The sequence below is a fragment of the Lolium rigidum genome, chromosome 5 (genome assembly GCF_022539505.1).
Source record: "Lolium rigidum isolate FL_2022 chromosome 5, APGP_CSIRO_Lrig_0.1, whole genome shotgun sequence".
Classification (NCBI taxonomy): Eukaryota; Viridiplantae; Streptophyta; class Magnoliopsida; order Poales; family Poaceae; genus Lolium; species Lolium rigidum.
The window spans coordinates 236,699,408-236,719,602 of NC_061512.1; the positions used below are offsets into that span (position 1 = coordinate 236,699,408).

Here is a 20,195-nt window from a genome sequence, read left to right on the forward strand (position 1 = left end):
GGGCGGAGGAAGAAGAGAAGGCGGCGGCCATCGCCACCGTGAAGGAGGCGCAGGCGCGGGAGGCGGAGGCGAACGCATACATCGTCGACCTCTCCGACTAGAAGTCGCGATCCATTTAGGATCGCGCAATTCAGCATGTATATATGTTGATCCGTATGTATGATCGACTATCTATGAACAAGTTTTTCAGGGTTTTAAATTTACAAATTTACGGGGTGAAATATGGGGTCTGCTAGACGGAACGATCTATCTAGAAGCATTTTTTTTTATACAGAGCGAAATACTCGCATTTTACGAGCAGAAAAGTAAGGGATTTGTTAGACATGCTCTAAGCCGTATAATTTCATTATACTACCTCCAGCGGCTATCCAGTATCCACTGCATCTCGCGGAGTCACCGTGCCGCCACAAGTATTCAAAATTCAAAGCGGGAGCTCCAAAGCTTCGAGCAGCCCCTGCGCCCTTCGCGCCGCCCTGCTCCACACGCGCGCTCACCGTCGTCCTCCCTCCACTGTCCTCCGCGCACCTGCTGCGTTAATCTCCATCCGATGGCGAGCGCCGCAGCTGCCGGCCCCGCCTCCTCTCAGCGGGTGCGTGTCGTGCTGCGGTTGCGCCCGTTCCTCCCGTTGGAGGCCGGCTCGGCGGCGGCGCCGCCCTGCGTCACCGTCATCGGCGGCCGCTCCGGCAGCGAGGTTACCGTCCAGCTCAAGGACCCGCGCACCAGGTATACAGTTCCGAACTGAGCCTTAACTATAGAGGTGATTTTGAAGAACAAAATCTACGAAGCAAAATAGTACCCTTGCTTCCTTGTTTTCCTCAGTTTGTGCACGCATTCATTCCTGAACTCTGCAGCCGTAGCGAGTGCTACAAGCTGGACGCCTTCTTCGGCCATGAGGATCGGGTCCGCGACATATTTGACAAGGAGATCAGCGCCGTGATCCCGGGGATCTTCGAGGGTGTCAACGCGACGGTCTTCGCCTGTGGTGCCACCGGCAGCGGCAAGACCTACACGATGCAGGTGCGGATTCCTTTCTTGGCGTCAGCCCGCGACGTGTTTGAAGAATTGTTCAGCCTGTAATGCTGAAACCATTTGCTGCACAGGGAACGGAGGATCTACCAGGGCTCATCCCCTTGGCGGTGTCAACCATCGTGAAGCTCAGCGCCAACACATTGTGCTCCGTGGAGATCTCCTACTATGAGGTGTACATGGGGCGGTGCCAAAGGTCTGGGCGGTGCTATGACCTGCTTGAGCCCAAGGACACTGAGATAATGGCCTTAGATGATCAAGATGGTAACCTGCAGCTAAAGGGCTTGGCTTGGGTAATGCTCTCGGGTTTGGATATTTTTGAATTTGTTTGCTGGAATATGGCCTCTGTGGCCGATGTACTTACAGTTGTCTTTTGATGGTTACAAAGGTCCCTGTGCGTTCCATGGAGGAATTTCAGCAAGTCTACTCGAAAGGTGAGCAGCGGAGGAATGTGTCCCACACAGACCTGAACGACGTCTCGAGTAGGAGCCACGCTGTGCTCTCCATCAGGGTCAATAATGATGCTGTCACAGGGAAGCTTAACCTCATTGACCTGGCTGGTACGTAGGACTCCCTCCAGTGAGTTGCATATGACATTTTTTTTCCTTTCGAAAAGGAGGGAAGTTGATAGAACCAATTAACTCTTGTACGTGCTTCCATTTTAAGGCCATGCTGATGCGTTGTTTGTTCATTCCAGGAAACGAGGACAAGACTTGCAATGAAGGGATTCGTTCTTCGCTGTTTGTACTGTCCAATGTCATTTCAGCTCTAAAGAATAACGAGTCACGGATACCTTATAGAGATAGTAAATTGACCCGCATACTACAAGATTCTCTAGGAGGCAATAGCCGTGCTGTGATGATAGCTTGCCTTGTGAGTTTCAGCTCTAGACGTCTCATCACACAGATTATAGATCCTTGCTAATTGCATTTTGTTTGCCGCAGAATCCAACGGAATACCATGAGGCACTCCACACAGTAAATCTGGCTGGTCGTTCAGGCCATATCAAACAAACGGCATCTGCAAGGGTTTTTAGTAGAGTTAAAGTAATGAACCAATATGATGAGAACATAAAAAAGTAAGTACAACTGTACAAGTCTACATAAACCCCATGGCATTATCCATAATTCTTAGCACTTTATCTTGCTTCCACAGGATGCTATTTGATTCAGTAGACCATACTCCAGCAAAAAATAGAACAAGACTGAGCTCACAAGATGCAGTGAAGGCAATTAAGAAAGGTATGTATTCTGAAACATGCAGAAGAGTTATATATTTGTACTGAAGATAAATTTCTGAATCTACAAGCCAAGGAATAGAAAGGAAAACTCTAATGACCATGCATAATATTTTCATGTTGTTGTATTTGAAATAAAATGATAAATATAGACAACACAGACTGAAATTTAAACCAAAAACAGACTTGCATCAGTTCTCACTAGACCAAGGTTCGCAACTCGTGCAGAAGCAGAAAGGAAACTGGTTAATTGACAAAAGATAGTTCAATGGAAACTAATCATAAATAATCTACTTGCAATATACTTATAGCAAACTTTGGAACTTGACCTATGTTTACATATGAGAGGGTCTTAGGACTATACCATGTTTTATGCAGTGGTGCCTCCTTCATCAACTCCATGCAAAGAGGACAAGTTTGAATCACCCATTAGCAAAGCTCTTTCTCCCATTTCTCCCAACATGGTGATTCTCAGACAGCAGACATATGAAGATCTCGATTGCCCCCCTTCACTGGAGCCCAAAACTCCAATAGGAGCATGTAACATAGCTGGGATGATTTCAAGTGCTACACCTCTTGATAAACTCAATGCACACGGATCTGACCTGATGGTCTGCATGATTTTCCTCCTATTTCATACAACAGCAACCAGCTGTAGCTGAGTACCGATCTCTAAATGTCACTGTTTTATGCAGGAATCTTATATTCAACAATACCTTGAGTTCTTAAATGTTGCAAGCAAGTAAGTTTGAACTCTCCAAAGTTTTTGTGTAGTTACTTTATGTAGCAAGATTGGCACTCTGCCTAACATATTGGGCTTATTGTACCCTTTCTTATTATTCGCTTTGCTTATCCATGGATGCAGGGAAGAGCTACAGAAAGTGAAAGTATGGTCCTGATGTATCATAATAATCTAATAGATGGTGTAGCAGCCTGTTTTTTCAGACTAATGTTTACATTTTTTCGCAGGGAATTGGTGAAAAGAGAGCAGAGTACATTGTTGAGCTCCGGAAGGATTCGCCTAGACCATTCAAATCGGTAAGATATCTGCACCTATGAAATACTTAAACCTGATGGTGAAGATCACTTTAATTCGTCTCCTTCTAACACAATGTCACTTTGCAGCTTTTGGACATGGAAAATATAGGTCTATCAACAAAACAAGTAATTCTTCTACCGAATTTCTTAAGGCACCTTATCATAGTCCTTGATGTATAATGTATACATGTAAATAACACAATCAGCGTATAATTTGCTTTTATTGCATCAAACAGATACAAAGCCTCATGCTTAAAACAGCCACTGGAATCTTCGAGCAATCGCTCGAATGGAGTGTTGGACGACACGCCGGAGATACCAGCCAGCACCGCCGCAGAATCAACTAAATTGTCTGTTCTATTTTATTTCGGCTTGATGCGGTCTGTCACTCCAGCTACCTGAACTAGAGTGTGCACCACATCGTGACTCACTGACGGTAGTGGTAGCTGTACTGTTGGATTGTTGGCATGTTGCTGGCGCTTTTTCTGCTTCACATGGAGGAGGACGGAGCAATGCATTGCTCCTCTTAATTGTAGATTTCCTCTTCCAATGTGTTAGTTCACATGAGCTGCTCTTTTGTGTTGAATGGTTCACTGGCTTCCTTGCACCACCAGCAGAATATCGCCTGGTTCCTGGTACCTTGAGTCCTTGACTAAGGCTTTGGCGTAGTGTTCACGATGTCATCTTTATTTGCATACTGATTATTCTTCTCTTAGGCAAAATCAAGGAGAACTTCTGTGGTCTTGCCCAATTTCCTATCAGTCCTTTTCCTTTTGTTTATCATGTGGATCCACACTAAAACTAATATGAAATGTTATGTTGATTCGCATCAGTCTCTTCTATGTATAAACCATATTCTGTGCTTGGGCTGTTGGTTAGAGCGGCCGTACTATTCGATTGATTTTGCAGATCAATGAAGTGGAGAGATGCTATGAAACACCAGCCATCGACCCGAGGGACTGGAACTCAGAGGTCACTGTGAAAAGACGGCAACGAAAGAAGCACCTGTCAGTGACTGCCACGCCTAAAGAAGTCATTTACCACAAGGTTCTAGGTCCAACAAAATACTCACTGAAAAAAAGGTACAACTCTCCTCTCCATCCACAAGCCAACTATGAAGGGATATTCACTTTGGCTCATAGGAGTATTTGCTCCCGTTATGTGAATCTACATTTATAAGTGTTAAAAAAAATTCTAAAATAAAATTTTCCATGTACATCTACACATTTTATGTCCGTCCACAAGTTTGTTGCTGTTTACCCTGGTGGAGTTTGGGAGTAGGAGGCTGGATCTCCAGGGCCAGATCCAGCCCGTCCTCATCTTCTTCCTCGACGTTGCTCCTCTCTGGTTGCAGGAGGGGTGGCAGGCGGAGAGGAGGCGGTGCGGCATCTCCGACAATAAGCCCGTCTTCTTCCTTCCTCGTCATCTGGTTTGGTTGTGCTGGAGCAGCAACCAAATCATAGATCTCTGGATCTTCCGATCTCATCCATGGTGGAAGGGCAGAGGAAGCCGAAGATCTGAAGATGGCTGCTGCAATAAGCTCCTGTGGGTCTCCCGAATCTGCCATCAACTACGCCTGCCTCCCCGAGTCCGTGGCAGGTTCTTTGGGTTTGACGGCGGGCCAATTTCTCTGGCGTGGATTTGGTATGCCTGTGCTGCTTCTTCGAGCCTTGCTCCTTTGCTTTTATCCCTGGTTCCAAGCGTCATGGAGGCGACAGATCTGGGAGAGCGCAAGGAGACGGTGATGAGGAGGTGGTGTCGGAGTTCTACAGAAGCGTCTCTTTCGAGCAACACATCGACGGCGTCCAAGCCGTTCGTCATCCAAGCCGGTGAAGTTCGGCGTTCTTTCAACCTCCTTCGGAGGCCCTTGAGGTCTGCGGTCGCATCCATCGCCGGCTCTGACGCAAGTGGTGTAGTCCCCGCTTTAGAGTACGACGGCGACATTGCAGGCCTCCTGCTCATCGGTGGGGAAAGAGAAGGACTTGATCGCTTTTTCATATTTGTTAGTAAGGTCTTTTCTGCAAATATCAGGGGCCTATGTGTAATTTTCCTTTCTTATGGGGTCCTTTGTAATTATTTGTACACCCACCGACTGGAATGAATGGAAGCTTCTTCGCCCTTCGGGGCGCTCCGTGTTTCAAAAAAGAAAAAAAAACAATCGCATCCTTAGTTTATTCTCTTTTTCCTTTCTCCTTTTTGTTTTAGTTTCCTTTTATTTCTGTTAGGTTTCATATCTAACCTATTCAAACTTATTTAGGAAAAAAAATTGATATTGTTGTTGTAAGCGGAGATGTTCATGGACAAAAGTTTGTAGTTACGTACCAAAAAAAAGTACTGCACAACACAAGTAAACCTTGAATCCATTATCAGGACAACACTTTTAGTTTCTCAAATAAACTCGTCCTAATTCACAAAACAAACTAAGGAGACCAAGCCCAAACTTTACCCGCATTTACGGGCCAGGCAACTCACACTAATTCATACCACTGAAAACCAAACCGTGAAAGTAAAAGAACTGTACAGTTTGCACTTCACAAATTCTAGTACTGGATATGCATTGAATTACACAACCATGCATGAATCTTAACCGCTTCCTCCTTTCATACGGCATTACGGCTCCAATCACCTTTCAAGCTCCATTGGCTTTGTGCCGCTGACCACGTACCCGTTACTACGCTTCACGGCCTCGAGGTCGTCCTCGTCTTCATCGTCCTCGTGATCGTCCCCAATGCTGAATCGAGCATCCATGTCGCTGTGGTCGTGCCTTCCCTTCACCAGCGGCAAGTACTGCGGCTCCTCGGGATACATCCTGCTGACCTGGAGGTAGAACGCCACGACGAACACCACGGTTGCCGTCAGGTACCAGCTGAACTGCAGGTTGACCAGCGACTTGGCGCGGTGGAGCGCCTCGTCAGTGCGGCACCGGACCACCTCGTGGCCTTCCTCGAAGTTGAGGAAGCATCCCTTGGGGACCAGCCCCGGCGTCCAGAGCATGACGCCCATGACGACGAACCAGACGCCCTGGAACACGAGGCTGGCCGACCGGACCAGGCTCACCGCGAAGCTCCGTGGGCAGGGGATCCCCAGCAGCGTGGTGGCGAGCGTGACAGCGATGACACCCTGCAGCAGCCAGTGGAACTGCCCCTCCACGCCCATGTGGTCCGCGGAGTGGAGGTGGAAGATGAGAAGCTGCTGCGCGAACGCCGCCGCGGCGACCAGCTGCGACATGGCGTCCCGCATCGGCGCACGGACCCTGTCCAGGTGGATGGTGACCGCGGCGAAGACGAGAAGCGCGAGCGAGATGGAGGCGTGCTCGAAGTTGTGGAGGTGGTCCGAGGGGATGGTGCCGTCGTCGTCGAACGGCTGGTGCTTCGCGGGGCCGATGACGAGCTCCATCAGGATGGACGCCGCTGTGCCGACGATGACGAGGATGAGCTCGAGGTGGCGGACGCCCCGCGCGGGGAACCATACCGGCGCCGCGTAGGAGCTGGGACGCAGGGAGAACAAGCGGATGTGGTTGAACAGCTGCCATAGCCCGATGAGGAGGAAGCCCGCACCCGGCGCGACGTGGCCGACGAGCGTGCCCATGGCTACTATTGCTGCGAGGAGGACGGGTCTGTGTGGCGTGTGGCACGAGGGAAATAATGGTGGTAGAGTCGTGCGGGGGAAAGGTGGTGATCAGTGATCAGATCAGGGATTCATTTGAAGGTCGAATGGTTGATAGGGGTTTATGAAGATTGGATGGTCGACTCTCCAGAGAGTTCCAGTGGTTCGGAAGGTTTGAAAAGTTTCCTTGTTTATTCTTGGAGTGGATTTGGACGAGGTTGTTGCGATCTGAAGTGATGTGTTGAAAGTTCTGTCACAGTTTGTTTTTCGTTTTGCTTTGCTTACTTGGTTAGTCTTCTGATCAAGATGGTCATAGCCTCATAGGCGTCTTAATTGTAATGTAATTCTGTTTAACCACTGGATTTTTTTTAAAGAAAATACGGCTAACTAGCAAAGAGTTATTTTGAAAACCATATAAAATCTATCTACAATAAGGTAATACAAGAAGATTTTGGTCGCATTTGTGGGTCACTGTGCTTTATTTCCGTTTCATTGTTCTTGTTTTGAAGAAGATTTTCTCTTATCCGAAGACTAACTCGTTCACATGTCTCGATCAAGTTGTAATAATTAGTTGAGATTCAGAATAAATTAAGGAAAGCAGCCGACTCATATGTAAGGGTGTATGTCACACTTGTCACTGCATATGGCCGCAGGAGACCGGTGGCGTCTAGATGAGGCCATCACATATTGGGTATTCCAGAGATTAAACCCTTCTTGTCCAAAGTTCAAACTGGAGCAAAGTCCAAACCGGTACCCAGTTACGACGTTGAAGTCCTCGAAGCTGCCATATTTGCCGCAGTACGCCAGCGACAAATCCATCGCTTCAGAACATGCACGTATGGTACGACGACGTATCTATATATCGACTGACCACTGTTCAGGGCACAGCTAGAAGCGCCCGTGAGAAGAGCGGCCGTCGCCGTTGAAACCCTCGAGGTCAAGGTCTAGGCGGCCGTTCTTCCCCGCCGCCGGGGCGTGACTTCGGTTTCACTTTCTGACCCCCGTGAGGGCGACGGAACTGCCGCCCTGCCTGCGGCTGTGCTTTTGGTCGGGCCGTCGGTTTATGATCGGCCACCGTTTTTCCTACGCTACTTAACCATCTTGAGCTTCGGATGCGATGATAACGCAGTTGGTTACTCCCTGTGTTTTTACCTGGATGGTTCCTTATTCCTTGCCTTGCAAGAATCGTTAACTTGCCAATGCGGACCACTAACTAATTAGACACCAAACAGGAAGTCAACTCCTGTTGGATATCACAGAGGATATTACTTTACAACCCAACTAAGAGCATGTCTAACAGATCCTTTAAAAGGATCAAACCCGTATAATAACCGCCGAAATACGGGGTTGGGTTCTACCCGGCCGTCTAGCAGGCCCCGTAAAAATGACCCCGCGTCGATTTTTCCCAGTTTTGATTACAGGGTGGCTCTTCGCCCCCTACTTGTGCGGGTAGGGAAGGGGAATACAGGGCAAACCCAGCATCCCATTTTAGCCAGCGCCGCCACAGCCAGCCGCGCGCCGCCGCCGGAAACCTTCAGATTCGGCCGCCTCCGCCGCCCGCCGAGCCGCGCTGCGTCCACGCCCGCCGCACCCCTGCCGGAGATCTGCGTCTCTCCGCACCCTCCGCTGCACCCCCATCGCGGTCTTCTCCGCCGTTTTCGCCGGTGAGTATTCCGCCGCATTCCACTGGCAGTTGCATGGCCAATGAGTTTTTACATTCATTTCCTATTGTTATATGTGTGAAAAATTTATCTTGATTGTTTGACCGCGGGAATATTTGTTATTTGTTTAATTCTTCCATTAGAACATTTGTTGGCAGTTCCGAAAAACATTATTTTAATAATTATGACGATTATTGTGTGATTTACAACTTTTATTCAATGTGAATATTGTGTTGGTTCTAATATCTAATTTGCAAAAACCCTGTTTTGATGGGTTGGAAACTCGTCCGAGCTAGCAGATCTCGTATCCTCACCCCGTAAAACAGAATATTCCTATTTTACGGGGTGGGGATACGGGGTCTGCTAGCTCGGACGAGTTTTTGATCGGTAAAAAGTGAATACAGGACTCTCTACTGCGTTTTAAGGAGTAGAAAAATAAGAGGTTTCTTAGACATGCTCTAAGATCATACTGGAAGCGGTGGAAGTTAGAAGACGCTAAACCAGAGGCCACCTAATGTAGTGGCCGGCGGCTAGGCACCATGACCATCGCACGCTTCATCTGCCCGAGCTTTCGTGTAGAAGAAACATGGGACGTTGGGACCCAGAAATGGAAACTGAAACCGGAGACTAATGACTAACATCTTGCTTACTAAGTTAGTACTTGCTTCGACACGGCACGCAACTAGCGTTCGGCGTACATTACTGTTTGTTGTTGTTAACATACTAGTGTAACAGAGTCGTCCGTCTTAGAGCATCTCGAGATGTTGACGCCCAAACATCAATAAATTTTTTCGATAAGGAGTATATATTAATATCAAGAAGATATCAATTACATCCAGCCTCTGCAACAATGTAATACTCCAATAGCATTACAAATACACACAGCCAAAAAAAGAAAGAAGAATTACATAAAAGAAAAGTCTGTATTCCAGCCCTAACAACAACGGTACATCCACCGCCAAGATAACAACTGAACTCCAGACTCTCCAAAAGAGACGCCTCCACGAAGGTAACAGTGCACAAACACCATCGTCGCTCGATCAGAAGATTTTAGGTTTTCATCCTGAAGATAGTCCCCGCTTTCAAAACAATGTCTTTAACAAGATCTTTGTCAGGCACAACCAGTTAAGGCTAGACCTTGGATTTTCATCCTGAAAGGTAAGATTCTGAACTTCACCTGTATTGCTGCCCCTCTTGCATACCGCTGTTGCAAAACCCAGAATACCAAGCAAGCCCCTCAACAGCGCTAAAAAACTTGAACCTCCATAGCAAGTTCTCCAATCCAGCCCTCATGGTATTCTCCGCCTCTAAATTCGCCATGGAGCATGTTTCCATATGGCAAGAAAGAACAGGACTTTGTGATGCTCCCTCCAGAACCAATCGGCTGGAATAAAAACATGGGTGCATCCGACCGAATACCACCGATCTAGCGAACTTCAGGCAAAAAAAAAGCGTTGTTACATCCGCCGGTGGAGCTTTCCGGAACACACCACTCCGACCAGATCAAGATGGACTTACTTCAGGAAGGTCTCCATCTTCGCACAAGAAAGGTCCTAGGACCACCGCCTTTATTCATGCCAGGCCAGCAGCCCCCACGCCACTAACCGGCAGCGGTGAAGACGAACAAGCACGAAATCCGGCACGGTTGCGGGGCAACAGGCGAGTAGCTAGCAGACCTGCAGAGAAACAACAGCGACAAAGCGCACGATCCTTCGCCATGTTGCAAACCCCGTCCGAAACGCGAGCAGCTGCGGCCCACCTGGCCCAGATCGGTAGACCTGGCACCGCCAGCGCCGCCTTGCGCATCCCGTCGCAGCACCCCACGCCACCCCGGCCGCCAGTCTTCATCACCTCGGCCTACCTCACCGCATCGCCGCAGTCCTGCACGTCGCTGTCTCTCCGCGCGAAGAGGAAGCACGAGAGGACCGCCCGCCTGCCCCCCCCGCCTTCGGCGGCCGCGCCACCCCTGCCGGCGGCAGCGGCAAGGAGGACTCGACGTTTAATTTGTATCTCGGCCTCTGCATCGATTGATACGTGAAACCATTTATCTTTATTATTAAATTGGAGTTGGTCTTTTGACACTCAACGCGTTTGATGATCGTTATTGGAAGCACCCCATCTGTCCAATCATTCACTGTTGGATCTTGTCCCTACATTTCGACTTAAAAGTGCCACCGCTGCTTTTTTTTTTTGAAAGGAATACGGTAGGGGAAGCCCCTACAGTGGTTTTTTTTTGTGAAATAATAAGAACCCAAATCTGCATCCGTGGGGACTTGAACCTAGGTGGCTGGGTTGTACATCCACTTCCCTAACCAAATGAGCTATGCTCACTTCTTTGCTACCGCTGGTTTCACCCACCAATAAGGTATGATCTAAAAATGGCAAAAATCTAAAAAAAAAATAGGGATTTGATAATGGACAAATTAATTAGACGTGAAGTTACATATGGCCAATTAATTATCATTGTCTACATAAGAATTGGATCAGGTCCCTAGCGAGGAAAAATCGGCACACAAATTCCCTTTCCTGTTATGGTGCAATCTTCCTGATTATATGCCACCTGCGGGGGTTCTCAAAGAGCAAGCAAGATGGCCGCTATACTCGTTGTTGCACCGCAGGGATGGGCAAGACGCGATCGTTCGCGTCGATGAGGTTGCGGCGGCTCAATTACTGAAGACGGTGGGATGCACACCATTCACCAATGAGACGACCTTCCTCGACTATCTCAAGTTCCATGCAGCTCAAGTTTGCGACGAGGTGACCCGAGGTAATCCAATCCAATTATCCGTCTCGTGCTCACCATGATTGACTGACAAACTTTTCCTCCATCATGTTGGACTTGGTCTAGCCCCTGCCGGATTGTTAGCAGACAATCAAATCAAATATACTTATCTTGTTTCCTAAATCCTAAAGTAATCGAATAAAATATTTTATTTCCTTGTATATCAAAGTCAGGCCAATCCGTGGTGTCGTGGTAGGTCAAAAAAAAATCGTGGTACGCCAAGCAAAACCGGAGACCCTCTTTGTCCCTATAAAACCTAGATCCAAACTTTTTGTTCGTATGCGAGGAGCAGCCGAACGACAAGTCCCTTAGTTGGCTTGAAGGGGAGGTGCTGGTGCGAGCTGACTTGGCGCGAGGTGGAGCCATGGGCGGAGGAGGCGCCCCAGACTGCGCCCTCATGCTGGTCGACCTGCTGGTCCATCCGGCGTGTGTCCATCTTCCTGGCGCTGATGACTTCACATCGAATGACACTGATGGCCTATGTCTCCGTGCCACGGACTCCCTCAAGATAGTGATTAGATGGCTGAGGATGGATGGTCGGTCGTGCCCGCCAGGATGCGTCTGCCACAACGACGACATGATCTGTAGCATGTCTTCCTTCATCGCGACTCCATGGATCTCCATCGATCACTACTTCTTGGTACGTCCCCTGGTTCTTAGTCTCTCTAAGAAGATCTTGTATGTTTTTCTTGAAGTATGATTCAGTTGTCAATTTTATAGTATGAACTCTACCATGCGGCGACGCTGATCCTGTTGAAATGTGTATGTGTGGAGGAAGTAGTCTGTCCGTGCAGGTCGTTTGATCGGAAAAAATGGTTGAGATCATCATGGACACGGCGAGAGAACTGTGAACTCCACGAGATATGTTTGTCTGTTGATATTTCTTCGTTAGCAGTAAGTTGGTTGCAAATAAGAGACGCGATACATGACGAAGTATGCTTGCGCAAATATTATACAGTATGAGAATTTTAGATTTCATTAGTTAAGTAGTACATGCCTATGTATGCCTTGTTGATGGTTTCGTTGGTTGATGTGTATGGCTTTGTAAGTATTATACAGGGAGGGTGAGCGGATTGATACTTCCAGAAGAGGACTAGAGCTCTATTATTATCAGCTGCTAAATTCTACTTCAGTCAGAATTTTATTTTCAAGAATAGCTTCAATTGGATTTTTAACTGATTCCTCAAAAATTTGCTACTACCACAATAGCTTTTGAACTGTTAATTTTGTTTATGTAGTGCGCTAGGCACACTACATGGGGGGAGATGGTATCATTATCAGCGCACACCACGAAAATGACAATCTAGCGGCACCGTGACCTATCCACCATCCATAACCGCCGCGATCTGTGCTCTCCCGATACTACCGTCACCGTATTGAGGCAGCAGTGTAGTATGTACCTTTTGTATTCACGGTGTATGTTAGTGGGCCCAAACAACAAATTTACTCCGCGGCGACAACGTCGATTCCTCCTTTTCCCTTTTCTCCTCCCGCTTGCTTTGTGGTTGATGGATAAGTCGGAGTCTCCAGTGTGCTGTGGCGGTGAGAGGTACGACGGGGTACCGGAGCTGACGGCGGCGTCGGGTGTTGATGTATTCTTGGGAGAGCTCTGTGTCGTCTAGTGATACGACGAAAATCTGGAGCTTGATGGCGGCGTCAGGTTGACTGTCTGGTTCATCGTTTCCGATTTAGATCTGAGCTTCATTCCGGTAATTCCTTGCTTATTTAATGTTTGAACAGGCATAGTGCATTCGCAAAAATGCTATATAGTCTGTACCAGTCGGGACCTTTGTATTGTATTCAACCAATGTGTTTATGTCCAGGCCGCCATTGTTAGGTTTACAATTTTCCATTAGAAGAAGAACAGGAGCATATCTCGAACAGAATGCAACAAGGTGAGAGAATTTTTTTCCAATGTAGAGGTTTGGGACGTGGTCGAAACCTTCTTATTCTGTTGGTTTCTCCTACACCTGACATTTGTCAAAGAATTTGAAGATACCACATGGCCACAAATTTTTGACACAGCTCTAAACTAGCAATATTGTTGTGCCTGGATAAGATTCATTCCTACCAGGCGTCTCCTTAGCTTGCATAGCTCTTTCTATGATGGAGTCTTAGTGTGTTTTATTTTTCTTAAACTACAAACAGGAGCAGATGACGACAATGACATGCCCATCAGCATTGATGTTAAAGATGTTATTGATGTTGATTTGCAAAAACAGATAACCGTAGCATTTGATTCAAATACAACTATACAAGATTTATCGATCATTTTGGTATGTTGATCATTTTGGTCTCGGTCTTCATACTTTATGGCAACTTCTTCGGATTATTCCTTCACACACATCTTCTGAACAGAAGTTCATTACCTAATCCTTTAGGCCATTAGAAAATGTCTATTGGTAATCTCACGAGCCGGCCTAGGACTGGGTTATTGAATTACTCATACAGGTAGATATTATGCCTTGATATATCATGTTACTGTTTTCTATATTTAGTGATCTTGATTTTCAATAAACTCCAATATTAGTAATGAGGTGTACAGAAAATGCCATCGATACTGTAGTTCACTAGTCATTTGGTTTTGGCGCACATTTCGGGCAGAGCACTCATGATTATTCTTGGTTAGGAACTTACTATAACCTTCATAAATTATTCATGCTTTCTTAATTTAAAACGGCAGTCCCTTGCATAGACAGTCCTTGGTTTTTGAGCTGCAAGGATTGTTGCTGTATGAACATTGCATTTTTTCTTCATTAAACACAACTAATTTCTTTGTTTGCTTATTAAATACAACCATTTCTAGTTTATATTTCCAGTTGACTTGATACAAATTGTGTGAATTAGTTTTCATGGACAATATAGCTGATTAACATTGCACTGCTGTTAATTATTTGCCAGAAGTGGTTGCTGCTTTTTTTATTTTTCAATGGAGGAAGTACGTTATGTGAACTAAATTTTGTACCTAATTGCAATTACAAGACTGGAACTACCGACACCCATTCACTTCTGATAGTGATTTCTATTCTCAAGAAGCAACAAGCGAGAATTTTGTCTCTCAGGTAGTGGAGCTATGTGCTGCTTCAATTATCATGTTGCTTCTAACCAAGCTATACATATCAAGGGTGTAAGGACATATTTCTTATGCACCTGGATCTCTGAAGACCAGCTGGAGGATTACATTACCAGTTGGATAAAGTGTGTTCTCCAAGAGCTGACAAGATCCGTTTGGATCAAGTTGCCGCATATGTTGCATAGAAGACCATGACACTGCACAAAACTTCAGATGAACTGCAGTTTAATGGAAGACCAATATACTACTATGTAACATTTTATTTTTGGCAGTGGCCGCATCATTAGCTTATCTTGGCTCGGTACCAATGCAGGACATTATTGCCTTAGTTGTTTTCTCGATTTATTTTCTTAAACTAGATTGATTGTGTCCGGTTAGCGGACAAACAGTAACATCGAGAACAAGAATCAACGAAATATCTTTTCTGATTTCCTTATGATTCAATACCCATTTCAATAATTTCTTTGATTTTATCGAGTGACGATTAATTATATACCAGGTGGCTGCCAAGTCAATTATATCGACCTTGTCAAGAGTTATGATGAGTTGATGACATGCTGTAGACTTCATTTAAGGTTTTATCTTAGTTATTATTATTAACACACATCAGGTCCGTAGAACAGTTGCAATAACTTTGAGTGTGATAAACAATGGTGGAGAACACCTTTTTGTCCGATTTTCTTGCAAAGAGCTGCCTAGGATCTGCTCTTAGGACGGTCCTTGGATCTGAAACTGTAAATGCAAGTCAGTTTGTGCAATCTGCATTTTGTCAACTGAGTTCTTTCGCTGATAGAAACTCTCAAATCCTCTTTGGATATTGAATCGAAGGTTTCTGAAAGGCCTGAGGAATCCCTGGATAACTCTTGTACCAAATGAATTGCAACATCAAAAGATTGATTCAAAGGCTTTTGGTACATTTCAGGTTCTCAAAGTGAACCTGCATATACTGCTGCAGTTGATAAAAGTGAAGGAAATAACCTAGTTCATATGAATGACTTGAATCCTACATCAACTTTAATTATAGTGTTGAAATAATAGAGAAGAGGATAAATACGAAATACTAGAAGATATCAAATCCATACTTGTTCGAGCACATAGAAAGATACGAAAATACTTTTTGTACTTAGACACATGGGGGTGTGTGCTTCAGTATCAGTGAATAACAATTGTTTTAAATAATAATAATAATTAGGCATCAATACATTATAAAGCTAGAACTATTTTTCCTTTCGATTTCCTTTTTTTGTTGGTTCCATTTCCTTCTCATAATTAGTAGTAATTCTGGCAATTAGGGGTTAATTAATCTGTCATTTACGCCTAATTAATATGTCAGTTAGTAATAACTAAATCTGATAACTAGGCATAACTAATCGGGCAATTAGTTATCTGGCATCTAGAACATAATTACTCCTAATTATTTTAATAATCAGTAACATGGCAATTAGGAGTAATATAGAAGGTACTAACAACCATTCTGTGATCAATGGTTTATGTAGACATGCCTAAGACATGAGCTGCAACCTGTGATGAACAGTGAAAAACTTATAAAAAAATATGTAGCTCGGAATTTTGTAGATGCTTTATTTTTATCCCCACAGTCACAAGGAATTATGCATGCATATAGTACTATCGCTAGAACATGCAGGCATGGATGCACGGCTATACTGAACCATGTTGCAACATGCTAACCTATCAATCTACGTGTTAGCTAGCCTAGTCTTTTCCGAAACAACATCCGCGACCGTATTTTAGCTCGTTTGCCACCCGCCGTACAGATAAGCTACGTACCCGTGCAGCGCCACCGGGTAGTCAGCTCCAACAATGAAATGGGAATGTTTTGGGAGACTCACTTGGAGGTGCATAATCCTCCCATGAACAAACCCGAGTGAATGAACATTGTTGTTTTGTGATGAATGGATTTTATAGTGTTTCATGCCTATTCGTTTTTTATAAAAATCTCTCATCACATGTTTCATCTAGCAATTATTATGTCTATTATGCATGATTACTTGTTTTCGATCATTTTCATGTTTGCTTTACGCAACTAGTAGTTAATTTTATTATAGTTTCATTACTTATTTTGTCTATTGTGTGTAGGTGTTGCAGACATTTATGAACAACCTTTGGTTTGTAAAAGACGCTATGGTTTCTTTGTTTAGATGAAATGAATGAAACCGAGGAGCGTTCCTTGTTTTTTCTAAAAAAACATTTATGAACAAATCACAAAGAACGAAGCTAAGAGGAGACAATATGAACGAGTTACAGGCAGCAAGAGTAAGTATTCAAAGGGTGAAAAGGTGATAGTTTTCATCACATGATAATAATAAAGATCTATAACCGTGTTGCATGTTTACTTGGCGGGCTCATCCTTGAACAAGTACGAGTGAGGCGCCAAAGCCTCTGCGTCATAGCATGTAATACTACGCAGCCAACAATACGGTCCTTGTCTAGTGTGCACTGTAAATGTGACATATTCTCTTCGTCCATAAATAAGTAGACGTGCGGGCTTTTCAAGACAAATTAACAAGTGGATAGAAAACTGCATTGAAAAGATGCAAACCAATATCTCCAAAGTGCAACTGGATTGTGCTTCAGTGACTTTGTCACCCCACAAAGTCACTGACTTTGTGTCACTTACAGGTAGGGTCAAGTGGAACCCTTCATTATGTGGACCACACATGGCCCCACTTGTAAGTGACACAAAGTCAGTGACTTTGTGGGCTGACAAAGTCACTGAAGCACAATCCAGTGCAACTATGATTGGGAAGGTGGAGTTTCAACATTGTTCGAGGGAGGCCAATATTGCAGCGCATGTAATAGCTAGACATAGGTTTAATTTGGAACTTTCTTGTAATTGGGTCGATGAACCTCCTAGCTTACTTTTGCAAACCCTCGTAGATGATGTAACCATTATTTGATATTAATAAAGCTATCCATGATGGAAATTTCTCATCTCTTTACTTATTTCACCTTAAATAAGGTAAGCATATGTAGAAAATGAAGATAACATCTGCTGAATATTATTGGATTTAATTTTCGTGCAATAAAAGAGAAGTAATTTTTGCTACATTAAAGTTGCATTGGAAGAGTAATACATTTTTTTATGTACAAAGTTTGAGGCTAAACATATTTATTTGAGGACGGAGAAAGTAGGTAGAATCCTACTTGACAATCTAAAGACAAGATTTGTTAGCTCAAACACCACACTCCGCGATTGTAACCGCGCTAGATCATGACAAATTACATGGGAGAAAAGAAGAAAGAAACACGATTGGCGTTCCATTAGATTGGTTCTCGCGCGCGTGACATACTCGGGTAGTACATGCTCTTGGACGTGATTCCAACGGATGGATCCATCACACGTTGGTGGCTAGAGCGCGAACCACTTATCCCTGAAGTTGGACTGGTAGGAGACCATGACGAGGAGCAGCACGAGCAGGAGCCCGACGCCCCACGGCGAGCCCCCGGCGCGGTGGATGGAGTCCCTCTCGGGCATCGACATGGACATGAGCTGGTCGACGCGCCGCCCATGCCCGTGCCCATCGCCGTCGCCGCCCGACAGCAGGCGCACGGCGAGGAGCAGCGCGAGCGGCGACACCATGAGCAGGAGGCGACCCTGGTCGGCGAAGGTCTCCACCACCGACTCGTAGCTCATGTACCAGGAGAAGGCGAGGAAGACGAGCAGCACCAGCAGGAAGAAGCAGAGGTGCAGCGGCGGCAGCTCCGGCGCCTGCAGGTGGCCCGACGTGTAGGAGCCGCCGTTGCTGTACGAGTTCCCCATATCGACCACTGGCACTACTCTTTCTTGGTCGATGCAACGAGGGGGGCTCGATTCGCAGGTGGTTTCTGAGGTTTTGAGAGGGGCGGAAATGCTGGGATTTGAAGGTACTGCAATGGCGAGCTGGAGAGTAGACCAGTCGGCTTACTTATACACGAACATGGGCGGACACGTGGCGAGCGTCTCCGGCAATCAGAGCAGCCGCCCAAGCATGTCGGCATCGCGCGCACATGGGGCCGGCTCCGCTCGGGGAGGAAGAAGCACGACGAGCGCACGATCGCTTTGCTTAGCCCGAGCCTCGGCGCGTCGTGGCTAAGTAAAGCGCGCCCGTGAGCCCACCGGTCAGCGATAGAGCATATAAATGGGAAAAGGCCTGCGTCGTGGGCCCGAGGGTGCGCTGGCCGGTGCGTGCTGTCAGGTGCCCACTGGATCCGATACATTTTTATCTGGGCCGATGTCCCCTTGGGCCGGAGCAAGATCTGCAGCGCCTGCGTTTAAGTAAGCCCGTTGATAAGTGGAGACAGCAGGGCAGTAGCGTGATCGTGTCACTGGCCATGCCAAAAGATTACAAGATCTAGGACAAATGTCGCAGCACGCACGCACGTACGGATGTGTAATAGCGTGGTCACGTGTGGCATGTCATCTCATCTCGTCCCGTTGCATTTCTCAGTGTTGGGGTCTGATCAGATCGAGATCGAGCAGCTGCTGCCCTGCTCGTTTTTTTCTTGAAAATGAAAGTGAGCCCATCTATACACGCCTAAGGTGATGGACAATATACGACTGGGCCAGTGATCTACGACTACTTAGTGCAGCATGTGGGTTAGGAACAACCGGCCCATAGTTCTGATACTGGCCCGCGTTCACTCATGGGCCGGTCGAATATCTCATCCCAAGTTAAGAATCATCACTAGCTTTTTCATCAGAGAACTCATAGACACTTTCTTTTTCGGAAGACCAAAAAGATAATCTGACTTTCTGAGAATCCACAAGTAAAACATGAGATTTCATGACGTACTGAAAGGCCAAGGGTGAAATCACCTCCACAAATACACAAAATAGTTGGTTGGTTCTCAAAATGATTTATGACTTTGATGATAATATAACATCATAGACATATGGGAAAATGTGTATAAAAATTCACCAAATAAGGTTTCTGAAAAGAAATAAGCATTATCACATCTAAGTGGCAAGGATTACGTTCTGGGACTTTTTGTTAACATTTTATCAATGTTGTTTGTGGCTGATTAACTTTGGCGTCCTGGATTTATTTTTAAGTGGTCACAGAAAATGTGGTGGTGAGATATAGTTAGCTTCATGTTTCGAAATCATCAATTGAGAACTTGGTTTTTCACTACTATATGTTTCTTGTTCTCAATGGTGTATCAACTAGGTTTCCATTTAACTTTTATCCCCTAGCTAGCCATGTTTTGGATATGCTCTATGTCTAGTCGCATGGGGTTGATGTCGTCTTAAGAGAAAAAATATGGCGGGGAGACTACTATTTTGTTGAAATATCTTTACTATTATATTCGAGTTGGTCGTACGTCATACAACGCGTTTGGTGAAGGAGATTGGAAACATCCTGACCGTTTGATCTAAATCCAACGATACAATATGTTATTGTAATCCTTGGATTTGCTAATTACGATTGTCCGCCACCGATGAGTGAAGATACCGGTTGGAGCCACGGCCGCGACCCATCGTTCCTGACCTCCTCGAAACCCTACCACAGAATCCCGCCGGCGCTCCCGTCTCATTCACCCGGCCAGCCCTCCCGCCGCCCTCTCGTTCTCTTGTTCGATCCCGCAACGCTTGTTCTCTCTCTCTCCCCGTCAAAATCCACAATTCCTTTGCGCTGCCACCGTCCACATCTCCCGGACCTCGCCGCCTCGATCAGCATCTATCGGCCCTCACCATCCCGATCCACATCTCCTGGACCTCGCCGCCTCCATCCACATGGTGCGACGAGGCGTCCACACCTCGCGCACGGCTCC

General features: G+C 45.9%; 3 protein-coding genes across 3 annotated transcripts; 1 reads left to right on the forward strand and 2 right to left on the reverse strand.

Moving 5' to 3' along the window:
* The first annotated feature begins 547 nt into the window (after positions 1-547).
* Positions 548-5,402, forward strand: LOC124657279 (kinesin-like protein KIN-10C). Its single transcript, XM_047195856.1, has 16 exons — positions 548-723; positions 852-1,017; positions 1,101-1,319; positions 1,415-1,586; positions 1,724-1,899; positions 1,971-2,104; positions 2,182-2,267; positions 2,492-2,508; positions 2,620-2,874; positions 2,959-3,005; positions 3,129-3,150; positions 3,233-3,301; positions 3,389-3,427; positions 3,538-3,597; positions 4,211-4,383; positions 4,583-5,402. The coding sequence occupies exons 1-16, from the start codon at positions 548-550 to the stop codon at positions 5,400-5,402; spliced, it is 2,631 nt and encodes an 876-aa protein (XP_047051812.1).
* A 521-nt stretch (positions 5,403-5,923) lies between these two features.
* LOC124651670 (transmembrane protein 45B-like) lies at positions 5,924-6,889 on the reverse strand. Its single transcript, XM_047190717.1, has one exon. It carries the CDS (start codon positions 6,887-6,889, stop codon positions 5,924-5,926), a length of 966 nt encoding a protein of 321 aa, XP_047046673.1.
* Positions 6,890-17,793: 10,904 nt separating this feature from the next.
* LOC124652578 lies at positions 17,794-18,204 on the reverse strand. The gene has a single exon (XM_047191614.1). It carries the CDS (start codon positions 18,202-18,204, stop codon positions 17,794-17,796), a length of 411 nt encoding a protein of 136 aa, XP_047047570.1.
* Between the last annotated feature and the right edge of the window lie 1,991 nt (positions 18,205-20,195).